This window comes from Prionailurus viverrinus, chromosome E1 (genome assembly GCF_022837055.1).
Source record: "Prionailurus viverrinus isolate Anna chromosome E1, UM_Priviv_1.0, whole genome shotgun sequence".
Classification (NCBI taxonomy): domain Eukaryota; kingdom Metazoa; phylum Chordata; class Mammalia; order Carnivora; family Felidae; genus Prionailurus; species Prionailurus viverrinus.
In genome coordinates this window covers 5,772,837-5,799,680 of record NC_062574.1, presented here as the reverse complement: position 1 = coordinate 5,799,680, position 26,844 = coordinate 5,772,837, and the positions used below count along the sequence as shown (strand labels likewise).

The following is a 26,844-nucleotide window of genomic DNA, read 5'->3' as shown; positions in this document are numbered from 1 at the left end:
TCCTCAACATGGTCGTTAGTAGCCTAGTGGTGGCCACTCATCCCTTGGGGCTCATATTTGACATTAGCTCCCCGGCTAAGTATCCCTAGACCCCTCGGCACTGGGGGGAGTGAGTACATGTCCCTCAGCTGAGGTCCTCCCCCACTGTCCTGCACGTCAGCGTCCAACATATACCACACACGTCGTTCATACAATCTTCATAAGACACGTGAAGGTGGGGCCATGTCCTGCTCGTGGTTTCATCTCCAGAAACAGCTCTGGCCACATAGAGACTCTAAATAATTATTTATGAAACAAATTCATGAATGAAGCCATCAGTCATTCCATCTGTTTAATTCTCCTTTGACTATCTTTCCTAAGGATAATAAAATAAAAACAAGCATTAGGCTTGCTTCTGGTACTTTTTAAAACAGACGTGCATTACAGCAACTTATTTGACATGTCTCCAGAGGCAACGGAAATAAAGGCAAAAATGAACTACTGGGACCTCATCAAGATAAAACCTTCTGCACGGCGAAGGAAACAATCATCAAAACGAAAGGCAACCAACGGAATGGGAGAAAATATGGGCAAATGACATATTGGATAAAGGGTTAGTATCCACAATCTATCAAGAACTTACCAAACTCAGCACCCAAAAGACAAACAATCCAGTGAAGAAATGGGAAGAAGACATGAACAGACACTTTTCCAAAGAAAATATCCAGATGGTCAACAGACACACGAGAAGATGCTCAACGTCACTCATCATCAGGGGAGTACAAATCAAGACCACATGAGACACCACCTCACCTCTGTCAGAACGGCTCACGTTAACAACTCAGGCAACAACAGATGTTGGCAAGGGTGCGGAGAAAGGGGAACCCTCTTTCACTATTGGTGGGAATGCAAACTGGTATAGCCACTCTGGAAAACGGTATGGAGGTTCCTCAAAAAATTAAAAACAGAACTACCCTATGACCCAGGAATCGCACTACTACATATTTATTCAAAGGATACAAAAATGCTGGTCTGAAGGACACGTGTAACCCAATGTTTATAGCAGCGCCATCAACAATAGCCAAATTATGGAAAAAACCCAAGTGTTCCCCAACTTATGAACAGATAAAGAAGATGTGGTATATATATACATATATATACACACATACACATACACAATGGAATAGGACGTGGTGGTGAAAAAAAAGAATGAAATCTTGCCATTTGCAACAACGTGGATCGAACTAGAGGGTATTATCACAAACACGGTGACGGCAAAGTCTGAAACTGGATGGTGGTAATGGTTGCACAACGCTACAAAGTACTAACCGTCACTGAATTGTACCCTTGTAATGGGTGAATTGTAACGCATGTAAATTATACCTCAATAAAGCCATTAAAAAACGTGCCACTGGCCTCACTTCTTGATACCTAGAAAATTAATAACATAGGCTCTCCACCTGCAGGTTGGACCAGAAGGGGCCACCCAAGGGGGCCTCCAAGATGAATTCTGTTTTGGAATCTGATGTCTAGCGTTCACCGGTAGTTCCAGGTGAACACTCTTCGGGCCAGATGGCGACTGCGTCTCCACCGACACCAAAATGGCTTTGGAAAGACGGAGTGAGTTCCTGAATTCTCTACGTTTATGTATTTTGAGAGAGACAGAGAAAGTGTGATGGGGGGCGTGCAGAGAGAGAGAGGGAGAGAGAGAGAATCCCAAGCAGGCTCCGCGCTGTCAGTGCAGAGCCTGACGCGGGGCTCGAACTCACGGAACTGTGGGATCGTGACCTGAGCCAAAATCGGATCCTTAACCGTCTGAGCCACCCAGCTGCCCCCTGAATTCTCCTTTAATTGAGCGCAAAATTCCCAGATATATTTCAGCCTTTGCACGTGACACTCAGGAAGGCAGATCCCCAGGTGGACAGGACAGGTGTGGGGACCTGCTATTCCACCGGCAGTTTTCCCGTGTGAGGGCAGGTGTTGGCTCAACTGATGGGCTGCATTTCAGTGCTGGTGAGCTGGGCTCCCCCAGGGTGCTGCTCTCCTCTCTCAGACACTCCTAGCTGAGTCCTAACAGAGGCCATACCTGCTCTCAGGGGCTGAGTTCTGACTCCAGATTGGCCCCGGTGCCTTCTACCCACCCGAGCCTCGGCTTCTTCTAGAACTTTCCAGGGGCTGTTGCAGCCCTGAACCTCCCAGGAGGAAAGGCAGCTGCCCGGACTGGCAGACTCCCCGGCCTCCGGCCAACTCACCTCCCCACTCTCTCCCACCCCTGATCTGTCCACGGCAGCCTCCTCTGCCGGCCAGAGGGGGACCCAGGCCTCTTCTCCATAGAGCTGCAGGGCTCTCGAGGAGTCCAGGAGTCCAGAAACACAAGGGTTTGCAGAAATAGAATTCGCACAGAAAACTCAAGAATCTCTGGAAAGAAACCCTTGGAGCCGGGTGTCAATCTCTTCCGGAGTATCTACTGCTGAGCTTCTGATGATCTCCAGAAGAAGTACTTGGGGGTAGGGGGAGGGGGAGGGGGAAGGCCCTCCCCCCCAAAAATATTTTTCTCCCCACAGTAACAGAACTCTAGAGCTCGAAGGCGTTTCTGAGATCAACTAATCCAAACCCTATTTTACAGATGGAAAGACTGAGCTTCGGGAAGGGAAGCTGGGCTAAGGCTAATAATAACTAAGGCAGGGACAGTGGGGCTTAGGCTTGGGCCATGAGCAAACCAAACGGAAAACGGTGCCTCCCTCTTCCACATGAGGGTCGCCATTTTGCTTGGGTCATGGGCCATCCGGCTGTCCTAGGCCTTAGGGATACCCGCTCCTGCTCTAAAGTTCAATCCGGGGTCTTGTCAGCCTGTCCATCTCTGTCAACATGAAGCCAGCCGCTTCAGTCTGCAGCTGCTTTCCACTGAGGTGGGCGGATCAGGCTATCGAGGTCTCAGGCGAGGGCTCTGGAGTCAGATAGGGTTCCTACGTTGCCTCTAGTACAAAGTGTTTGCGCAACTGAGCCAGGGAAGGAAACCTTGGTGCCTTAACAGAAGCGGTCACTGGAATCCATCCCACAGTCTTGGGCTTGGCACCAAGGAATTCAGTAAGCTCGCTGTGTCGAGCCAATGGCAATTGTGAGAATGGCAAGGACTCCTCCAAGAGGCGCTCTTGCCTGGCCAGCTGGCCCCAACACGGATACGGATGGATTTAGTCTGGTTGTTCCTGGGAAGACAGACCCTTTTGTTCCGGGACGGACCTCAGAGGTTTGGCCTTTTAACCAAGCCAGGCTCTTTCCCATTAATTAAATCCTTCCAGGAGGGCTACATAAGCCTTTTCCTCCAGCGAGGCAGGGTTTATGATTTCAGAAGGCAGCGCCTTCCACAGTGTGCCCGTTGCAATTGCTTGAAAGGCTTTCCAAATATCAAGCTGAAGTCAGTCTTGTTCTCTTTGCGCAAATGACTCCCATAGGCTTTGGTCTTCTCGCCCCTCAGGAGGCTTCCGTGAGGATAAGAGGAGACAAGAGATAGGAAGGTGCCTTGAAAAGAAGGCCGATCCATGTTTAAGGTATTATTTTTTTAAGGTGAAAAATATATGAAATATAGCTTTTCTGTTTCAATACAGTTATTCAATTGGCAGATTAAAGAAACTGTCAAGGACCCTGCATCTCGATTGCAGCTATAAGTAGCCTGAAGCTATCCTGGAAATGTGGTCTGAGTCATCTTAGAGTTGGTGAAATCTTTATAGTTGTTCTGTATTCGTTTTTCTCCTGCCATGTAAGAAATTACCATAAACGAAGTGGCTTAAAACAACACTCACTTATTCTCTTACTCTTTTAGGTCAGAAGTCCAGGTGGGTCCTCTCTGGAGGGTCTCAAAGACCACAATCAAGGTAACTGTTGGCTGCACTCTTATCTGGACACTCTGGGGAAGAATCTGCTTCCTAGTTCACTCGAGTTCTTGGTTGAATTAAGTTCCTACCAGTTGGAAGACTGAGGTCCTCATTGGTTACTGTTGGCCGGGGGATAGCTCAGCATCTCTGGGCCTTTCTATCATCTTTGCATATGGCTCCCTCTACCTTCAAAATCAACAACAGTGTGTCAAGTTTGTCTCACGTTCAGATCTCTCTGATTCCCCTTTCTGTCTTTGGCCAGGAGAGAACTCTACTTTCCAGGTCTCACACGATGACATTGGGTCCACTTGAATTATTTCCCTCTTGCTGTAAAGCAAAGCATTATCATGGGAATGACATGATCATATGTATAGTTTTCACCCATACTCAAAGGGGAGGAGATCGTACAGGGGAAAAGATCATGGGGATCATCCTTAGAATTCTACCTACCACACGGTTCAATAATCATAACATGGATGATGATTATTCATAAGAATGAACACGGATTGCAACAATATCTCCCCGGCAGGGGGTCCCTCTAGCATGACCAGCAGGACTCGGGTCCATGATAGTCAATATTTTTATCAGTAACTTGGATTAAGAAATAATCGATTACATGCAACATAGACTGAATTCAAAATAATCCTAACAGTCGAAAATGATAGGGGTAGATCCAACAGGGTAAAATTTAGGAAGGATAAATGTAAGTTAACCTTCCAAGCACTTGCAAGGGAGACACAGAATCTGGAGCAGGCTCCAGGCTCCGAGCTGTCAGCACACAGCCCGACACGGGGCTCGAACTCACAAACCGTGAGATCGTGACCTGAGCTGAAGTCGGACGCTTAACTGGCTGAGCCACCCAGGTACCCCACAACATTTTAATGTTTAAATATGAATGTTGTCTTCAGCATACATGGCCCCGATTCTAAGATCTGTTGCTTATGCCATTTGGTTATGAGATCGTCCCTCACCCAGTGCTCATCTTTCTCTTTGCCCCTACGACTTGGTAAATGTCTTTCTCAAAATATGACAGAACACAGAGCAATGACTGACACATGATCTCTGGAACAAAAATAACAGCGTGCTTAGTAACGAAGCCTGAGTAGGTCTAATTATGCTTCATATTTATGTCTCAGATACGTTTGGAAATTCTAGTAGTGACTTAGAAAAGTCAAGAGAATCAAGACTAAAGTTCTCAGAATTTTTCTAATATAGGGCAGTCGATGGGCAGCAGAAGAGATAACTTCATAAAGGTGAGTTTCGTTCTATCCACAAGTGAAAAGGCAGAGACACGGTGGAATTAAGCAAAGATTTCTTAGCTGCGACACCTAAAGCACGGTCCAAAAAGAAAAGCTTGACAGATTGGACCTCACACAAATCAAACACTTTTGCGCCTCAAAAGACACCGTTCGGAAAGTAAAAAGGGAAGTGGCAGATGGGGATACAATACTTGCAAACACATGTCCCATAAAACCAGAATATACAAAGGCTTCTCACAACTCAGCGAGATGACAAACGGATCAAACGGGAGGCCAAGGACATGAACGGGATGACACCGAGGAGATCGACAAATGGCTAATGAGCACAAGAAAAGACGCTCAACAGCATTATTAGGGAAATCGCAATCAAAACTCAGATGAGATCCTACTTCACACCCCCTTGGACGGCTGTAATACACAAGACAGACAATAATAAAGTTGTCAAGGCTGTGGGGAGATGAGAACCCCCGTCTACTGGGGGGAGGGGTGGGGTGGGATGTAAAATGATTCAGCCACTTTGGAAAACAGTTTGCCCATTTTCCAGAAAGTTCAACATAAAGATCTCGTACCACCACGCAACTCCCCTCCTGAGTATCGGCCCAGGAGAAATGAAAACTTAACGTCTACACAAGGACTTGCACGCAAAGGTTCACAGCGACATTGTTTGCGGCAGCCCCAAACTGGAAATAACCTAAGTGTCCGTCAACGGGTGACTGGATAGACAAAACGTGTCCTGTCTATAACATGGGCTATTCGTCAGTAAGAAAAAGCAATGGACGACTGCCACGTGCTCTGTCGTGGACAAACCCCCCCCCCCCCCCCCAACTCTGTGTAAAATGAAAAAGCCAGACACTAGGGACAAGTAGTATGGCTCCATTTACAAGAAGTGGCTGGAATAAGCGAAATTTAGAGACACAGAAAGTAGCTCAGTGGTTGGCTGGGGCTGGGGCTGGGAATGGGCATATAAATGGGCATGAGGGATCTCATTGAGGGGGTTAAAAATGTTGTATAACTGATTTATGGTGATGGTTATACCACATGGTCAAGTTACTGGAAACCATTAAGCGGTACGTTTGGAATGGGGACAAATTTTTGACACATAAAAGAAACCTCAATCAAATTGTTTTAAAACGTATATATAATGAAAAAACCTCGTATAGCAACAAAATTTTTATTTAAAAATTTTTTTAATGTTTATTTATTTTTGAGAGAGAGAGAGAGAAAGAGAGCACAAGCAGGGGAGGGGCAGAGAGAGAGGGAGACACAGAAGCCGAAGCAGGCTCCAGGCTCCGTGCTGCCAGCACAGAACCCAATGCGGGGCTCGAACTCACAAACTGTGAGATCGTGACCTGAGCTGAAGTCGGACAACTTAACCAACTGAGCCACCCAGGCGCCCCTAGCGACAAAATTCTTTTTTTTTTTTTTTTAATTTTTTTTTTGAACGTTTATTTATTTTTGGGACAGAGAGAGACAGAGCATGAACGGGGGAGGGGCAGAGAGAGAGGGAGACACAGAATCGGAAACAGGCTCCAGGCTCTGAGCCATCAGCCCAGAGCCTGACGCGGGGCTCGAACTCCGGGACCGCGAGATCGTGACCTGGCCGAAGTCGGACGCTTAACCGACTGCGCCACCCAGGCGCCCCGCGACAAAATTCTTAAAAGCACCTAGTGATAATAAAAAATATTCAAAACCTTTATGACGATACTTAGACACTTTTCTGAACTGAAATATATGTAACTGAAACTGAAAGATATATAAACATAATTCAAGATATGAATATACAGAAAAGTATCGCATATCATAAAGATGGCTATTCTTTCCAAATTAACTTGAAGGTATTAAGACTCACCCATCAAAAACCCTAACCATTTATATTTTGGAACCTGACAAATGATTCAAGTTCGTTTGAAAAGAGAAGAGATAAATATATAATATATATTATATACTTATATATATATGTTATATATTATATATTACATACTTATATATATATAATATATATATATAAAAGATGATGTGGACCTTTACTACACAAATAGGAGAGCTCACGACAAAGCTACAATCGTAAAATAATATGGCGTGTTGATGGACAGAATGATGAAACAGGATAGACGCTTTGAGGTAGTCTGAGAACTCAGAATTTTGAATGTGGTGGAGGAAACATCACAGACCAGTGAGGGAAAGGGCGCATGGCTCACTAAAACAGGTCATGTCCACTGGTTACTTGGCAACCAAAGAAATCAAATATTCCCTGCCATAGTAGTTTCTGTGGGTTTTCCTTGCTCAGGAGTCCACACTTATGGTAAGGCCTCTGGCTGCACAGCCATCAACCAAAGTATCTCCCACCCTCCCAGGGGTGGGCACAAGCCTCGGGCTGGGCAAAATAATCAAGCTCGGTGGCTCCAGTGAGGGACTCCGAGATCGGCACAGGATCCAAACAGGGCTCACCAGAGTCCCTTGAAGGAATCAGATCTACGGAGCTGAGAAGCGGGGGGAGCGTGTCTCTTCCTCCTGGAAGATTCATGAAGTCGTGGGCATGGAGACCGCCCTTGCAGCCATACAATGAAAACCCGTGCGAGAGAGAATATTCAGAAGAAAACAGAGCCGTGATAGGAGAGAGTTCCATCACCGATCTCTCCCCATCCAGGCCCCGGGGCTAGACTCATTTCCTAGGCACATGAGGTAACGATTCCTCCCTCTGTTTACCTTAGTTAGGGTTTGGCTTCTAGCACTTGTAACCAAAAGTGTTGTGGTAAAAACACTCCCTCTACTCGAAAGCCCAAAAGTTTACCCAAGAATTTTAAAAGAGAAAGGGAAAAATAAAACAAAAGAAGTTGCGGTAAAATCCAGGTGACTATGGAGCTGATCTTGAAATGAGCAGGGACTTTCTAAACATAAAAGTAATAAAATGGGCAGGAACAGTCATAAATAATTCACAGGACAGGAAAATCTACTAGCCAATGAGCACACAAAAATGCTAAAGTCTGTGAGTAATTAAGGACATCCAAATCCAAATGAGATCCCATTCTGACTTATAAAATAATATTTTTGACCATGATACTTAATGCCGGTGAGGATGTTGCGAGGTAAACATTCTCATAAACTGCTGGTGAGAGTGGGAACAATATTGGTTTCAAGAATAATTTTAAAGCATGTGTCACCTAATTACCCTGCCTCTTGGACTGTCTCCTGGGGAAATATTGGGAAACGCAGCACACAGTTATTTATAAGCAAGTTCGTGGCAGATTTATTTTCAAGAGTAAAAGCTTAGGTGTGACTGAAACATTTTATAACGTGGGTCTGTTACGTAAATTATGGGAGACTTGGAAGGAGACGGTAAGTCGGCTCTTAGGGTGTTTCAGAAGAATGTTGTGAGAATATGCCCATGATATAATGTTATGCAAAAAAAAAAAAAAAAAACCTATGGTATTTTATATACAGCACAGGATTGCAATTTCATTTTGTCAACATCTACACGCAGAAGGAAACGGACTAGATATTAACAATGGTTACCTCTGGGCGACTTTATCGTCTGTGCTCACAGAGTACTAAGTTTTTCCGACAAAAAACTGCAGATAAAGACTTAGGAAGTGTAGGACTTGTGCTGCGTCCTTGTCCGGCAAATCCCCTTCCAAGACTCTTGGGTCAATTAAATCTCACCTACTCGCAGCAGTTCCTGAGATATTAAGAGGTACTCAAACTTGATAAGCAGTTGATTAGTACTTAACGCAGCAGCACGGGGCTGAAAGGGGCGTCTGTGTGTGAAGGTGAGTTGAGGGAAGAGGAGGTCATCCAAAGGTTGCGAAACAACTTATGCGAATTGCTTTTGTTCAGGCTGAAAAGGCATTTCCATTTAGTTCTTCAGCTTAGTGCTACGCCAGAGTCCTGCGAATATATCGTAGCTACTTACAAATTCAGGTCCCATCCGGGCAGTGGGAAATTCCAAAGAAATAGGCATAATCAGTCGGAGGTACTGTAATGCGGCTATGCTTTTAATGAATGTGCAAAGGTTTTATGGATCAATTGTCCATTTGATTAATTCCTCTGGCAGAAGAGAATTAAATGTACTTAAGCTACACACCGGACAAGGCTGAATGCTCTTTAAAATGTGATTTTCTGTGTTAAGGCCTTTTTTTTTTTTTTCCCGGGCAAAACATTTCTTGAGATAATAATGGAAGTCAATGAGAAAATGGAATCTTACATATAAATATTCACTACATACCACTTTGTCAGAAAAGCATCTAAAGAGCCAAACGAGGTCAAGGTCTATACAGTATTCACCATTATTTGTGTTAAGTCCTCCTTTCTAGTTCTTTTTTTTTTGTTTGCATCGTTTCATAGGAGGGGTGATAAAATCCTGTTTTGGAGAGAATTCCTTGCCAGAGCTTTACCCTCTCCCTTTCCAGAGGCCTTCAGCATTCGTGTACTAGAGACTTCTAAATCCAAAAGAGGTAATTATCTTCAACGCTGGGGCGGGCGTGACGACCCAGGGAAAAGAAAAAAGTCTTAGACTTTTCATCACTTGGAATGATCGTGTCTGCTGTGTCCATGGAAAGGAAGGAGATATTCTGACTGGGGATGGAGAAGTTGGGGCGCATCGTGTCAGAAATCGTTCCACTGAATTCGGTCAAGGAGTGAACTTGAATGCCTATCACAGCGCCGGGTTCCTTGGGGTAGAACAGTGAGTACATCGAAGTCAACGTTACCACGGAGCATACAGTCTAGAGTCAGAGACGGACATTCGTCGAACTGCTCAGATACAGAACAGCTTCGTGATTCTGTTGCGAGCGTTAGGAATTCCCAAACTATTAGCTTATATTAGCAGGAAAACTCGCTGCAAGAGAGAATCCTGGACCCCATTTCCTTCCTGTTTAGGGTGCGTGTCTTGCTGAGAATAACCACGACACACAAGAGGGTCCGCTCTGAATGATGCCTGACACGGGAACATTTTTCCCTTTGGCCCGCACTGAATGAGCGCCTCTAATGGACTGATACCAAGTGAAGGCCAAGTGCAACCCTAAGGTGCCCGAACCCTCTGAGTTGCTGTTGCCGATACTGTCCCAGCCGCAGAGAGACCCACATCTCCCTCTGAACAGGTGTTATCTGCCTTTCGTCCGAAGCTGGGGCAGGGAGGAGTATCGGTCCCCGCATCAGGGCAGAGGACAGAGTAGCTGTTCCTCCTTCTTTGGGAGCCAAGGCAGAGAGTCCTGTGTGGATCCCCCTCCTGAGTCAACCTCCTATTCTTAATTCTGTCTATTCTTACCACAGAGGTCTTCAATATTCAAGCACCATTCATTCCTTCGACAGGTATCAATTCCAACATCTAGCAGGTGGCTGGTGACACAGCAACAAGACAGACAGACAGAGCTCCCTGACTGCAAAGAGCTTCCATTCCTAAGTGCGGGGGAGAGTGACCGGAGACAGCGATGCGACCTCTGCGGGCTCCCACAAAAAATGAAAAGGAGAGAAATACAAGAGCAAACGTGGAATGGACTCTGGGTGGAAGATCCTTCCAGGCTGGGCAGGAAAACGAATTAAGGAAAGGAAGAGCATGGTGGCGGGGGGAAGAGATCAACCATGAGGTCCTGCTCTATGGATGATGTTGGGATTTTCCCACATCCCAGGTCATGCCTCGAATGCCACGATCGCAACTCCACTCAATGTTCCTTGGAGATACATCTGAGGATTTGGCCAGAATACAGGTGGAAACACTTAAAAACAGGCAGGGGGGAAATTCAGTCAGAGATGACACAGATTCTACGTGGCCACTCTAGCCTTCACCACTGATGACAATCTTTTCACCGTCTACAAAGTCGCTTATTTGGAGTAAGTGCCATTCAGACACGCAGCTCTTTGGAGAAGAGATCTAGTGCTCAATGAAATTAGCACTCGATGAAAAATTGACTCAAGGTCAAGTAGCCGGTATGTGTTAGAGCTGGTGTGAGAACCCAGGGGTATGGGATTCTCCCCTAGTAAATTCCTAAAAAAAAAAAATCACAGCTCACGGATTTGCCCTGAGAAGGGTTCTGCCCTTCCTCCTTCAAGTTTTATTTTTACGTGTGTTGTGTGGGCAGGCGCTCCCTCCCTACAGCTCTGTGGGCAACTAGCAAGGGGCAGCGGCCCGTTAAGACGGCCCGAGCCGGACATCAATCCTGTTCTCTGTGAGTGGCTGATGCCAGTGCTCACCGGTCTGTCAGAGGCGTGATCACCAGGCGAGGCGTATTTCCCAGGTACTCGTAGGAATATAGAAACTGCGCATCACAGATGTTGGCAAAGCAGTGTTTGGCCTCGTCGTCCCAACGGTGCCGCAGCTGGGACAGCCAGAGGAAGGCCTGAGCATTGTCCACCTGAAGAGAGAGCGCAGAGGAGGGGGCTCAATCGCCGTTCCGCCGGTGGCCCCTTGGCCACAGGCCACGCGGGGCTCTGGATGAGCTGGGTTTTGCCTACCGGTCAGGAGTCCATGCTGCGCCCACCACAGCACAGAGAGCATGCTAATTACACACGTTCGCTGGGAGCAGCCACCATGACCCTCCCCCAGCTCTCTGGCCGGGGCAGAGTCTGGGACCCCCACGTGTGGGCTGTATGCGAGCGTCTCCCTTATCCCACCGTTCACGGTGTAGCTGGCGACAAAGAGGGACGCTCCCGAATGTTGGGGACTCACCTTCTGAGCGATCATCTTGGCCACCACATCCCGGGCGTGCACATCAACGGTGCATATGGTCATAATCTTCTGCCGGTCCCCTTCGGAGAGCTGGCCGAGTAACATGGTGATGAGGGTTTTGAGCTGCACCACTTGCTTCCTGTAATAGTCCTTCATGGCGTTCTCGTAGCCTTCCTCCAGCCTGGCAAACGCAATGCCCACCTCCGTGGTCCACCAGATCTGCGTGCAGGTCAGGGCCACCTGTGGCACCAGGAGCTGCTTAGTAAAGCCATTACCAGGACTGTCTCCAAAGCCAGCCCACTCATCACACAGCGAGAGTCAGCATGCAATTGTGTGCGTGACCTCAGCCCCTTCCCTCCCTCTCCTACCAGCACTGACAAAGTGAGCCACTGGCCTCTGTCTCCTTGGAGATGTGAAGTGGTTCCAAGTGGGGAAAGCACTTTCTGCTCTGGAGAAAAAATGTATCGTTTGGTTGAAAACAACCAAAGAGTCCCCCTGGTCAATGTCAGTGGCTTTTAGATCTTTACTCCCCAGGCAAAGCATCGTTCCTGGGCTTGGGAGGTTAACAATATGTTGATTGAACATCTCAACAACACTTGGTCTTTGTTCTGTTCTTCTTAAACTTCCCGCGGTCTGAGTGTTCTAGCTTAGTGAGCCTCTGATGATCATTTGCGGCGTATTTTTGCTTGCCCGTAACGCTTTGGCTGTGTACGGTTTTTATTTCTCGGACCCTATAACCTTGAAAAGCCTACTCCTGGAGACCAAGGTGAATTGCAGCAAAATTCAACGCGGCCAGTGGGATTTGTGTTTCTCAGAGAGTCAAAATAAAGGAATGGAAGAAGGGATTTGAACAAACACGACTTCCGTTTGCGGAGCAACCTGATACGGAAAATGCGTAATTCGAATTATTCACGGTGGAGACTTTAGACACACCGATCGTCTGTAGCATCCTGGGGTTGGGGAGACACTGCTCTAGCTGAGACCTGTCCCAAGAGCAGGAGGCGACACGTTTTCTTGCCTCAAAAGTCTGATTCAGGTAAACAAAGAATCCTGATGGGGATCATTCCCTTTGTCAAACAGAGAATCCTGTCGTAGTAAAAAGGACCATTCTCGCCTTTGGGATCAGGCGCGTGGGGTTTTGCTAGAGATCTTGCTGGGATGCTTTGAACGCGATGCACCCATTGCATAGTCAAAAGAATCCTTGCAGCAGTAATGACTTATTTCTCGTTTCTGTTAGTCTACACTCGCTGCCAACATTTCCCCACCTTCTTCTCCCTCCTCTGCCCCCTGCAATGCGCCACCACCTTCCACTCCACGGACATGGCCGCACCAAGCTCATAGACACTCCCCAGCCTCTTTATTTTCCTTGATCTCTTACAAGCGGGTGGCATGGCTGACCTCTGGCCGGCTTTTGGTTTCCATTGCGACCATCCCCTGGTGTTCCTTCTACCTGAAAAGGCACCGTTTCTCAATCTGCTTTACTGGCTCCTCCTTGGCTACACAGCCTTTACATGATGCCCAAGGGACTGACTCTTCTGCACCCTCATCTCGGGTCTGCGTCTTTTCCAAGAGCAGTCTTCTCTACTCCTGTGGCTTCAATTCCTGGTAAATGCCCGCAACCCTCAAACACCCCAGCTCGGGCACTGTGCCCCTAACGGGGGGTGGGGGGAGGGTCTACCGCAGCCATTTCTCAGTTCGCCCCTTTCCCTCCTCGCCCTCCTGGGAAGCCTGGAAAGGATTCGGACACATTTTAGAAGCAAGTCAGACTCCCTAACGGGGTGGGTAAGAACTGGCTTCAAGTTTCCTCTGTAGGAACCATCAGCTGGCTCAGGCTCCTTCTTTCCCTCCTTGCTGCAAACCACACTCAGTTCTTCAACCACAGGATGCTCTTCCTTGCCTCTGAGCTCAAGGTCCTCCCCATACTGGTTGTCCTTTCCCTCCATCGTTAACTTGTTAGCTCCTACTTCAAATCTCAGCTTACATATCATATCCTCGGCAGAGGTTGGGGAGGGGGGCTCCCCAGACCCCACCAGCTAGCTATGTGCTCATTTGTAAGCGAGTTGGCTTCCCTGCCAAGTCTGTAAACTCCGGCAAGGCAGGGTTATGAGGTCTCGTTCCCTGTCGGGGTCCCCTGCGCTCAGCAAAGATCTCGGCATATACAAAGCAGGCTGGCTCAGTGAGTTGAATGCTTTACATTTTCTCCCTATGGTGGCCACAGAGGGTAAAAAGGGACAATCCCAGGTTCTCCAGGGTAATGGCTGGACTAAGTCTCAGTTGACAATTCGGAGACCAGGCCTTCTGGACTGTGAAGCATATAGTGAGTTTGAGGTCTGGTATCCCCTCAAGGTTGAAGGACTTCCCTGGGGGAGGGGACCTGGCAAGGATGGGGGCCCACAAAGCTCCTGGTTAGATACCTGAGCTGGATAGTCAAAGAGCCACTGTTCCCTTGGCTTTTCTTCATAAGCAACTACACCTTCTGTCATCCCATGCCTCACTGTGGCCTTCATATGCGCGAGCACATGGTTCAACCATATTTCCACCTGAAAGAAGAACTCCAAGTTAGATGCTGGATTCTGGAAAGGATACGATCGCTCACCCAGAGGGAGACAAGAAAATGGAGCCCAGCCATCGGCCCAATGGCCGCCAGAAGGCACAGGGAGCCGTCTTGTTTCTGTGGCCCAGGACGGTGGTCGGTGAGAACCAGGCTCAATTAACAACGGGTGGACAGGCCCCTTTGGCACACACAGGACACAGTAGCAGGTCAAGGGGAGGGGAGCTGCCATCTGGCATCCAGACAAGGAAGTGTCAGTCTGGGTTGAGCAAGGTCAACCTCGCTCAGGGAGTCAGTGGGTTTTCATAACCTGTCCGCACTCAGTATGGAGATGTAAACCAGAATTATATTTTCCAACTGAATGCCTTCTGGTCAAAAAACAGACACATAGCTTATACTCTAGTGGTGATGGGGGAGGCTAGGAAGGAAGTTTTAGGAGAGAGTTGCCCCATATTTTGTGTTTCTGGAATTGTACACGGGACATTTAGAAGTAGTAGTTCTTGGAGCACAATGGTATTTGGCTCTCCCAGGGGTAGGACTGTGGGAGGAAGTGACTCTGAGCTGTATTTGTACAGAGAAATGACATCCCAGGAAAACGGCTGATCTCAAAGAACGTCTTCTCCAGGGGAAGATGTCAGTGTGCCAATGGGGTGCCCCAGGGGTTGTCACGTTAAAGTCTCCTGGTGCTGCTAATCGTTTAAAAATTCTTTTCTCCTCGACTTGGGTAGTTGTTTATGCGCATTTCATTCCTCTCTGCACAGGTCTTTGGTTAAGAAAGATATACGAATATTGACGTGTGTCCTTCCCAGAGACGGGAGGGCAGGCACCAGGAGCTCCTCCAACGTCGGTTCGAGAGGAGCTGGCAGTCCCAGGGCCCAGACAGCAGTTCCGGCCCAAGGCTGAAATGGGAAATGGCCATCCTGAAAGTTGAGGTTGCCTGATACTTGTGAGAGAACGGGATGAGGAGGGCAAAGGACTTCTACTCTACCTGGCCACTGCAGTCACAGGGCTCGCTGAAGGCCACGTACTCTCCTTCCTTGCTGTACATGCCCAGACTTATCTTGGTCGCTTTCTCACCGGCGTCCAGCTGGAATTCCATCTTGGCCATGTTGTCAAAGAGTTTGGAAAGATGGCGTTGAACCTAAGATGGGAAACCACGCCACAGGGTTGGACAACGTGTCCGGGCAGACGCTCATCGGTACCGTGCGGAGGTCTACTGCGTGCCCGCCATTAGAGAGACGGTTACCAAACATTTACAGGGAAGCTTGTGGAACAGTGGTGGGGTGGTAAGAGGTCGGAACCAAATGAATTGGGTAGAAGTGGTCAAGGGAACACGGAATTAGTGGGAATCGTGGCCGCAAAAGTTTCACGAATGTCTGCTTGAACTAAATGGGAACAGACTGGAGGGAAAAAATGATGGTTAATTCCTAAACCCTCCTCCTCAGGAAATGCTACCCTGTGGCAGAAGGGCGATGGTGGTGGCGGTGGCCTGTGGAAGAAGTCACCCGGCTGTTGAAACCACTTAGGCGCAGGAGACCTGTACCTGGTTCTCCCTCGCCATGTCTTCTCATGACACAGAGGCCCCTTTCCAGTAACGCCCTGGGTGACTGTTCCAGGAGGGTTCCCAGAGAGCCACGCCGTGGTCCTGACATGAGGGAAATGGCAGGCTGAGAGGGAAAAAATAAGCAGAAAGCTCTCTGGTAGAGCTTTCTGAGATACAGGGCCTCCAGGATATGCGGACCCGGAGTTGTAACCCTAAATTTACCATAACCAGCTCCCCAGCTAATGACAGGAGAGGAAAAACTCCACGTGTTAAAGTCAATACACTGTGAGGGCACCAGAGGGGGTGACTTGGGATGAATATCTTGATGGGAGGGAACCTTCTTTATCAGAGAGAAGGGGGGAGGGGCACAGAGGGGAGGGGGAGAGGAGGCGGGGGAGGGGGAGAGAAGCTTTAATAAAGGAAACGGAAGTGATTATGAAAAAGGCCACCTTGTTTTCAATTAAATGAAAGAAACACGAACGCGACGAAGTAGGAGGTAGTGGTGGGAAAATGATATAAGGGGACAACAAATACTTAAGAAGCAAATCAACACAGACGAATGAAATATGGTGGATGGGCTTGAGAAGCCATGGAAGGACACCAAGGAAGAGGGGTAACAGATGAAAGTGTGGGGTGCCTGGGTGGCTCAGTCGGTTGAGGACCTGAGTCTTGATCTCGGCTCAGATCGTGATCCCAGGGTTATGGGATCGAGCCCTGTGTTGGGCTCTGCACTGACAGCAAGCAGCCTGCTCGAGATCCTCTCTCTCTCTCCCTCTCTGCCCCTCCCCTGCTCATGCTTTGTCTCTTTCAAAAATAAACTCAAAAAAAATTTTTTTTAAATATGCATGAACATATGAAGGTAATGTTATATTGTACAGAGAAAATAGAATCCTAGCTTATGGAAATCTGATGAACTTAAAGGGAAAAAAAATCCAGATAAATGGAATAGAAATATTATTTTAAAGCATATAGGAATAGGGGCGCCTGGGTGGCTCAGTCAGTTAATCATCCAACTTTGGCTCAGGTCATGATCTCGTGGTTCATGGGTTTGAGTCCCACGTCGGGCTCTGTGCTGACAGCTCACAGCCTGGAGCCTGCTTTGGATTCTGTCTCCCTCTCTCTGCCTGTCCTCCACTTGTGTGTGCTCGCTCTCTCTCAAAATTAAATAATCGTTACAAAAATTTAAAGCACACAGAAAGAAAACCTTTTCAAGATAATGACCCTGGTTTTCAGATAGGAAAAAAAAAACACCTCGTCAAAGGTTGGAAAAATTAACAAAGCAAGTATATAAACGTATACAAATTTTCTAAAATTAAACTTTAAATTTTGATCTCTACGGAGATCCAAATAGAAACAAATGAGGTTACCTAGAAAGGTCTGGGGGGAAAAAAAGCAGGTGGACCTCAGATGATGTCTCAGAGCTACATCTGGGGGGATTGGAGAAGAAAGTGCTGTGACACACAGGAGTTCCAAACTCGACCGTTCGATCGCTCACCTGTAAAAACTACCACAGAGTCCCAGATAGAGAAGGATCTGGGGATTAGTCTACTAACCTTCATCTCTCGGGATGGTGGGGAGGGAGGAGCTACTTAAAGATTTACTCACACCAAGCAAGACAAATAAAAATATTTAGGGGGCGCCTGGGTGGCTCAGTCGATTAAGCGCCCAACTTCAGCGCAGGTCATGATCTCGCGATCCGTGGGTTCGAGCCCTGCGTCGGGCTCTGTGCTGACACCTTGGAGCCTGGAGCCTGCTTCGGATTCTGTGTCTCCCTCTCTCTGTGCCCCTCCCCTGCTTGTGCTCTGTCTCTCTCTCTCTCTCAAAAATGAGTAAACGTTAAAAAAATATATAAGTATTTAAGAATGAGCACATCATGTACAAAAGGTCCGGCAACGATCTTTGACTTTCCCTACGCGTGGAATTAACGAACGTATAGCTACAAAGCAGAACGCCGGTGTGATAAATGTCTCAACTCCGCTATGCGTGGGCTACTCTGGAACTTTTTCGGAAAACTATATAGGGGAACAAGAGAAAGGTGGGGTTTTTTTTCAACGTTTTTTATTTATTTTTGGGACAGAGAGAGACAGAGCATGAACGGGGGAGGGGCAGAGAGAGAGGGAGACACAGAATCCGAAACAGGCTCCAGGCTCTGAGCCATCAGCCCAGAGCCCGACGCGGGGCTCGAACTCACGGACCGCGAGATCGTGACCTGGCTGAAGTCGGACGCTTAACCGACTGCGCCACCCAGGCGCCCCGAGAAAGGTGGGTTTTAACTCTAGGGAAGATCTGTGTTTGGCACATGCTTCTCACCAACAAACGAAAAATATAATTCCAGGGAGGTGGAAAGTTAATGACGAAGATGACAAACTAACGCACGGCTGTCATCTTTAGGCTCCACGAGAGCCGCTCTCCTCCGTTGCTGGTGGTGACGCAACAGGCTGTTTCCCCACGGAGGGAAATAGGGCCACCGCTAAACCCAACCGCATAGCATTTACCCTCTGACCCAGAAAAATCCCACTTCTAGGCATTTGCCTGGAAGGCAGACCCCCGACAATACAAATTTGTATCCACAACCTTTGGCCAAACTGTGGCATCGTCCAGGGAGTTAGGATGCAGGTGTATTAAAAAAAATGGGGGGGGGGGGGCACCTGGGTGGCTCAGTGGGTTAAGCGTCTGACTTCGGGTCAGGTCATGATCTCACAGCTCGTGAGTTCGAGCCCCACGTCGGGCTCTGTGCTGACAGCTCAGAGCCTGGAGCCTGCTTCGGATTCTGCGTCTCCCTCTCTCTCTCTGCCCTTCCTCTGCTTGGCACATGCTCTCTCTTAAAAATAAATAAACATTAAAAAAACAAAAAAAAGAGGGCCGTGCCTTCAAATTGATATGGAATGATTTCCAGGATATGTGATGACATAAAAAACCGCTTTCAAGTATGCATAGCGGGCTCCCTTTTATGTGAGAAAGGAGGGTAGATTAGAAAACCACACGGGCAAATATAAACGAACATTTGCTTGTTTCTGGCAAAGGAAAGCCAGAAACTAGTGGGGTCAGTGACCTACAGGGAGAGGAGGGGAAGTACAGGAGGGGCGTTTCCAACATACCTTTTTGCACATCTTGACTCTTAGAATGCTACGTATTCAAACAATCCAATCAACAGGGATGGGAAGAAAAAAACAAAAACAGAAACAAAAACTAAAAGCCAAGAGAAATACCTGAGCCCAACCATACTTCAGCTGAGGTACAAAAATCACACTGAAGGGCGGGACAGAACTCATCCAAGTAACTTCTGAACACGGTACGCTGACCGGATATGCTCCGTCAAAGGAAAAGTGGAGAACTACATACACACAGATCTTGGCGTCTTCTCGGGGTGACACGTGGCGGAGACACCATCCGCCCGTCCTACCTGTCACTTGGAGACGCAGACCTAGGGTCTAGGACACTCCTTCTCGAAGGGTGGTCCCGAGACCGCCAGCATCACTTGGGGAATCCTTAGAAATGCAACCTCTCCAGCCCCACCTGGACCTACAGGCTCATCTGAAACCCTGGGGCCCAGGAATCTGCATTTTAACAAGCGTTCCAGGTGACTCTGATGCACCTGAGCCCCCGGGTGACGCTCATGTTTGAGAACCGCTGTCTACAGCTCCAAGCACAACCAGTGGGACTTTCATATTAAGAGAGAGAGAGGGGGGGGGGGAAAAGAGGCCGTACCACAGTAGCCTTCTCCTATCTTACAGATGAGGAAATTTCGCCAAAGAGAAGGGACTCCCAAGACCACACGGCCAACAAGTGGCTAGAACCAGGGGCCAGAACTCCAAATTTTGAGCTCCTTGGGTATACTGTTTCCGCACACACACAAATCACAAAATGCCAAGTTAATACAACCTTCAGTCTTCTCTCCCCTGGAAATGTTTGCTGTAACTTTTGCTAGCACCTACCTGGATCTCTCTTCAGAATCCGATCAAAGGCACGCTCCTGTGAAGGCTTAGACCCCTCCACCTTCCCCATCCTCGAAGCTTCCCCTTTCGGGGGGTTAGAGCCACTGATGGGCCGGGGGCTCCCCAAGAAGCCTAACTATAAATGTGGAAGATGCCAGGTGGGGGGGGGGGGGGACGTGGGTCTGAAATACGCACCCTGCCAGAGAGAGGAGGCATAATGGGGAATCTGACACCTTCCCACTTGGGAGCGCCCTCAGACTTCCTGGACACTTCCACGAGCGCTCCCTCCGCTTACCTCTTGAGGAGCTGTGCCGTTGGAAAGGATGTCTAACAGGTCAGAAGAGGACAGAAAGTAAAACCTAGGGAAGGCAAGCCTTTTCGTATTCAGGTACTCTGCCAGGGCCTTCTCACACAGGTGCAATCTGAGGGCAGAGACATAGGATTTTGTAATTACGTTTGCTTAGGCGCATAAGTGCGTAGACAAGACCCAAAGGCAGACAGAGGCAGGACACGGAACGCGTACGAAAATCAGTGCCAGAAACACTGAGGGTATTCGAGAATATACGCACTGGTGCATTTCCACCCAAACAAGCGCCTCTCATAATACCCCACGTTACCTAACATACCGGAAAATCGAAGCACACACACACACACACACTTGCTTGGATAGCTGAAGACAGTAAGGGTCTCAGAGAATGGGGAAAAGGCACCATCACCTTCCCCGGTATAAAGGAGGGAGGGCGAAGCAAGCAGACCATCACCTGCTCCGAAGACCTTCCAGTTTTTCGTAAAGACCTGGTTTATTGGTGGCCTCCATGACATTTGGAGTTTTCTGGGCATCGTAAGCCAGCTCTTTAAAGTCCACGTCAATGCCTTCAAATCTTTCAGAATCCTGAAATTAAAACGTGGGGGGAGGGGCGCTTGGGTGGCTCAGTCGGTTAAGCGGCCAACTTCGGCTCAGGTCACGATCTCGCGGTCCGTGAGTTCGAGCCCCGCGTCGGGCTCTGTGCTGACGGCTCAGAGCCTGGAGCCTGTTTCGGATTCTGTGTCTCCCTCACTCTGACCCTCCCCCGTTCATGCTCTGTCTCTCTCTGTCTCAAAAATAAATAAACGTTAAAAAAAAAATTAAAAAAAAAAAACGTGGGGGGAAATTCACCACCGCTTTCTCGGACTCGAAGAAGATCCCCTCATCTGCAACACTTCAGAAGCAGAAACCGGTCCTTGGGGGAGGCCCTAAAAACTTCAACAAGGAAATACTCTTGGCTTGAAACAGCAGTTCCTGCACATTTGGGCCACAAAATCCCTCCCTCTGTGTTTTGCAAAAATCGGCGAGGAGTGCAAAGAGCTTTTTGCGTATGTGGCTAATATAGCCCTCAGTGCATTTTCTCCGTTGGAAGCTGACGTTGACAGATTGAAAAAATATTTTGTTAATTCATTTGAAGAGTAATGATATTAAGCCCACGATGGTAACCCGATAATATACTTCTCTCTAACATAATTCTATTTTCCAAAACAAAATAACTTAGAGAGGAGGTGACATTGTTTTTTTTTGTTTTTTCCTCCCCCAAAGTTAATGTCTGACTTGGAACGTGACCAGGTTTTCTTTCCTGCTCTGCATTCGATCTGTCGTGATGTCACGTATCATAGAGCCTCCGGGGAACTCCCGTGTGCGCCCGGAAAAATCTGAGCAGAAAAGGCAAACAGCATCTTAGCCCTATTCTTAAGACAGCTTTGACCCTGAGGATCCCCTACAAAGGTCAGGGTCCCCGGACCATACTTTGAGAACCGTCAGCATAAAACACACACTTCCCACATCAGGTGGACGGCGGGCGGGTCCGCTGCCTTCCCTGGGTCCGTGCTAAAGTTTACGTAACCAAAGTAAGACGTTCTTTGGCAAACGTGAGGTCAAACGAATCAGTTACCGCCGTGTCCTTCAAACACACACAGTGAGGAACAACATCACTGACATGGTCGAGACAATAGTACGTGCAGAGTTTAGCTCAACACCTGGCACCTGGCGACAGCTTGTGGTATTTTTAGCACACGGCAACGATCACAACGGTATATGCTGTGTGCAGTGTGCAGTTACATCCCTGAAGTAGGTGCTGGTATTTGTCCCAGTTCGCGGGAGGAAACCAGGGCACAGGGAGGTTAAGCAACTTGCCCAAGATCCCACAGCTCCAAGAGACAGAGCTGAAACTCAGCCTGCCCTGCCCACCTGGGTCTGCTCTGAACTTCTTCAATCCACACCCCTCTCCGAGAAGATTTAGAAATAGGGGGGCGGGGGACATTATGTTTGCTCAGTGAGGTATCTTGTTCCCGTGAGAGGTGCGGAAGTCTCGAGGTTTCATCAGAAGTATGAAGTACGGAGCACAAGTGCTCCCATGGAAAGAGCTGGAAAGAAAATTGATATCCTGCAGAGGACAACTGTACAGAAATGCGTGTGTGTGTCAAGCCAAGTTGGGAAATGTTTCTAATGAATGAAAATAGTTACCAGTTAGGGTGTAAGATTATGACCGGTTTTATTATGTTTTCAAATTGTCTCTGTTATTGCACTGTTAATACAAAAAAAAAAAAATTAAATGTGTTCGCATACTTCACACACAAACCCTTGCCACTGAGAAGTTAATGACACCAATTCTTTCCGGTGCATAGTTGGGAGTTCTCAGATGCCTCCTCAGAGTCTCTACCAAAGTCTCCACTGATTTCCATGCCCCCCCTCCCCCCACAATTAAACCTGCTCTTCTCCAGTCACTAGCACTGCAGAGAAAGAAAATCTGGATTATTCCACGTGGCCTGATGACAACCTGTCTATCAGAATTGTTTTCTGTTTTTTTATTAAAAAAAATTTTTTTTTGCTGTTTATTTATTTTTGAGAGAGACAGAGACAGAATGTGAGTGGGTTGGGGCAGAGACAGAGGGAGACACAGAATCCGAAGCGGGCTCCAGGCTCTGAGCTGTCGGCACAGAGCCCGACGCGGGGCTCGAACTCATGAACCGCGAGATCGTGCCCTGAGCCGACTGAGCCACCCAGGCGCCCCAGTTTTCTGCTGTTTTTCGTTCCGGATGTACAACCTTCCATCTGCAGTCGGACATTAGATATGCTTTTTGAGGGGCGAGCTGGAAAAATACAACGTTTTGATGGGGGGTGCTTCAACTTTTAAGGGAGATCTGCACAATGCGTGACGTTTTGGAAACAAACTGATTTGTAGGCAAAGAGCTTTCTGTGCTGAGGGGGTACAGAGAAACAGAGAACTCTGCAAAAAAAAAAAAATCCAATGAATATGAGTCCACTGAGAGGTGGGTAAGTTAATGGCACATTAATTAAGACAAATTAGAAGGGGCAATCAGCCACAGGGAAGGTAGTAATAAGAAGAATGTATAGTTCAGAGAAATTCGCTGCTGAGGATTTAGCTGCAGACTGGTGTTTTGCAGGCGGTACAGGCCAGAGGTCTGCGGGGTGACTCACGCTCAAGAAGGAACTTGAATTTGCCCGGAAACAAATGCTCACTCCCAGTTGACAACTGCACTGTAATTGTCTGTGGAGCGGCTGGTGACTGGCTCAAACTTCAGGAGCTGATAGTCTCCCTTTCCTTTCTTTTTTTTTTTTTTTTAAACGTTTATTTATTTTTGAGACAGAGAGAGACAGAGCATGAACAGGGGAGGGGCAGAGAGAGAGAGGGAGACACAGACTCCGAAGCAGGCTCCAGGCTCTGAGCTGTCAGCATGGAGCCCGATGCAGGGCTTGAACCCATGAACCATGAGATCATGGCCTGAGTCAATGTCAGACGCTCAAATGACTGAGCCACCCAGGCGCCCCTCCATTTCCTTTCTTAAATACACGTTAAAACAGCACCAATCGACCCTCCTTGCTTTTTCCCAGCCATCCAGGGACACACTAATGGGTGTACCTTTCCCCTTCTCTCTTTCCCTCTGCCTGACTTTTGGCGGCTTGGGAGGCCGATGTTTGTTGCGGGTGCCTTTGAGTGGAGGCAAGAGCAGGCAGAGGAGGACAGGGTCTAGAGGACCGCGCAGACAGGGAGCGCCTCCCTCGACTCGGGTAAGGGAGCAGAGCGAGCGGGATTTCCTTAGCAGTACCTGGGGCAGCTGAGCCCGGATGTCTTCGGATCCCATGAATATGCTTTCCAGGTGAGACCACGTGCGCTGCACGTCGAACCAGGAGGAGATGACGGCGTCGGCCGTGGACAGCCTCTTCTGCCAGCCGGACACTTCCTCCAGGAAGAAGGCAACGTGCTTGGACGTCATCAGGTTCTGCAGCTGGACTTGGTTGTCCTCCAGGAGCTCGAGGAGGTCCTCGTCCGACCGCAGCTGGGGGACGCCGGTCCGCGGGTGGGGCTCGTACCGGAGTTCCATGCCGGCCCAGGTGGCGCACAGCCCCGTCAAGGTCTCCTCCGTGCCCATCTCTTTCACGGCCTTGTCCGCGATGCTCCGCACCTCGTCCTCAAAACGGTGCAGCTGGAGCCGCAGGAGGTCTGCCAGGGTGGTGCCCTCGCCCACGGCGAAGCTCACGCCCGTGGCCTGCACCAGCTGCCTCCAGTGCCGCTCCCGGATGGCCGGACTCTGCAGCTCGGCCACCGCCCGCAGGGAGCTCAGAGCGTCCGACACGGTGCTCTCCAGGCCCGCAAACGCGTCCCAGGCCCTGACCTCCTTGTCCAGGTTCCGGATGCACCTGGCGAACCGTTTACACTCCCGGTCCATGGCCTCCACGTTGACCTCCCTCCACGGGGCCGCCTCCCAGGCACGGATGCTGGAGGTGACCATCGCTATCGTGTCCCAGAGCTCCTTCAGCAGGCAGACTTCCTGCCTGCACTGGTTCAGCTGCTTGTAGTTGGGAATGCTGACCTCAAACAAGGCAGCAGACTCCGAGATGGAGGCCAGGGTCAGCTCCATCTGTCGGATCTCCGTGTGCCTGGCGTCCAGCTCTCGGTGAGGGGCGACGCTGTCGAACCTACGAAACAAAAACGTGTTCCTTCCGGTGAGTAGGGCGCACGGGGGCTCGTGTCCCGGAATCGCCAGGGTCACGCCAGCTCAAATCTTTAAACGCCTAGTATTCTAGCCACGAACGGTAACTGGGACCGAAGCCCGGGAAGAAAAAGGCACTCGGGGTGGGTTGGGAGCGGGGGGGGGGGGGGGGGGGGTAAGTGCGCACAGCTGGAGAGAAGACAGTTCAAGGTGAACAGGAGGCTTGGATCTTCTCTCCACACCTGAGAAGGGAAAACTAGTCTCCTTTTCTGCTGCTCCCCGGTCCCCCATCCAGGGATGCAGGGGACCATCCCTTTGTTCAAGCTCCCTTTGGACTGTGCTTCTGCGCACTGGCTCCCGGAGCACCTGACACAGAGGAACACGGTCACGTTCCCGTAGGTGCTGTAAAGCCAGAGCTCCCGCCAGGACTATGCGTGGTAGGCGGTCTTTAGGTGAGAGGGCTGGCATCTAGAAGTCCAACCCTACACTCCCTCTGGGGCACTGGCTCTCAGTCTGGGTGGCATGTTAGAATTTGCTGGAAGTTTTGAATGCTCTCCACGCCCAGGCTGCTCCCCAGTCCAGTGAAATCAGGCTCCTTAGGGGTGAGACCCAGGCGCAGCTTGCCTGGTGGTTCCAGTGTGCCAGGTTGGCGTCCTTGACTGTGGGGAAGCTCACGTGGGTGGCCTGTGATGCCTCCAGGCAATGGCACTGCCACGTTTGGGAACCACGGATAGAGGACCTTGAAGACCGAGCACAGAGACCTCACCAGGGCCCTGTGCAGTCATCGTGCTGCTCCTCTGCTAGGGACCTTAAGTCAGACTCCTCTTCTTAAGTCCTCCCTCCAAGTTGTCCTTGATCTCGAGCCTTAGACCACTCTGGCCTGCTCTCTCCTGAATCCTGGATGCCTCTGGTTCTTCACCCGACTTCTATCTCTGCGCTGGGCCCAGCTTTACGGTTTTTCTTCATAGGCCCTCGCCCTCTTTTCTCTCTAGTGCTCACGGCAGGCATCCACCGCCCCCTCTGAGCCTCCCCAGTGCTCGCCTGCTTCACGGCCCTACCTTTCCAGAACTGCATTCCCGGCCTGGCCTCTCTCCTCCAACATCAGCACCCCACATGCAGGGGCAACTGGCTGGCTCAGTCCGTGGAGCACGCAACTCTTGATCTTGGGGTTGTAAGTTTGAGCCCCATGTTGGGTGTGGAGAGGACTTAAAATCTTGAAAGGAAGGAAGGAAGGAAGGAAGGAAGGAAGGAAGGAAGGAAGAAAAGGAAGAACGAACAAACGAACGAACCTGACGTGCAACGGAACCCATGTGGGCAGATAACGTTTCTTTGGTCAGGAGCACGTGGAACCCAAGTGTGTAAGGAGCCTCTTGTTTTCCTCCCCATCACCACCTCTGGTTTCTTCTGTGCGCCTGGAGGGCCAATTTGGGGGCACTGTGACTTAAGGGGGAATACCACGTTCCTCTAAAATCAAAATAAGGTACCATGGGCTTCATCATCAAGGGGAAAGTTGAGGGTAAATGAGTGATTTAAAGAACCAGTCGTTTCCTCCAGTCTAGCATGTGTGTGCATGCCCACGCACACGTACGTACGTATGCTCGTGTATGTTAGTTGGGTGGTGGAGTGTGGAGGGGAGGACGGCCTACGACATCTTTTTCTTGAACTGCCTCTCCTCTCAGTTGTCTTTGGAAATATCTGACTTGACGGATGGAAAGTAATCCTAATTAAAGCCATTTACCTGAACTGCTCGCCACTTAAGCCTAATTACCATGCAACACAATAACAGTTATGCATCCCATTAAATCAGTGTCAGATTAACTTTGATGCTTGCTACGTTTGATTCTGCTGGTTCCATCTAAATGGTTTTTGGCTTCTGTGCTACGGTTGTGGACTTGTCTTCAGAGGATGAGGCCGAACATCATGGCGCGTCTTCGCTGGTCTCCGTCCCCCCAGGGTTCCGGAACAGGACTGGAGGTTGAAGTTCTCAGAGCTGAAGGGGGACCTTTGTCTGTCTAGGCAAGGAGCTTCCTCCCCCGCCCAGGAGAGGAGTGGAAAAAGAAC

General features: G+C 49.0%; 1 protein-coding gene across 1 annotated transcript in view; it reads right to left on the bottom strand.

Moving 5' to 3' along the window:
• The window catches only part of DNAH9 (dynein axonemal heavy chain 9), a 330,380-nt gene that overhangs the window by 221,860 nt on the left and 81,676 nt on the right, over positions 1-26,844 (bottom strand). Inside the window, exons 20-26 of the mRNA XM_047832566.1 lie at positions 23,899-24,769; positions 20,562-20,692; positions 20,096-20,222; positions 15,311-15,463; positions 14,186-14,311; positions 11,772-12,011; positions 11,297-11,457 (exon numbers count right to left, since the gene is read on the bottom strand). Of these exons, the coding sequence (XP_047688522.1) occupies positions 11,297-11,457; positions 11,772-12,011; positions 14,186-14,311; positions 15,311-15,463; positions 20,096-20,222; positions 20,562-20,692; positions 23,899-24,769 (1,809 nt within the window). The remainder of the gene's footprint in view (positions 1-11,296; positions 11,458-11,771; positions 12,012-14,185; positions 14,312-15,310; positions 15,464-20,095; positions 20,223-20,561; positions 20,693-23,898; positions 24,770-26,844) is intronic.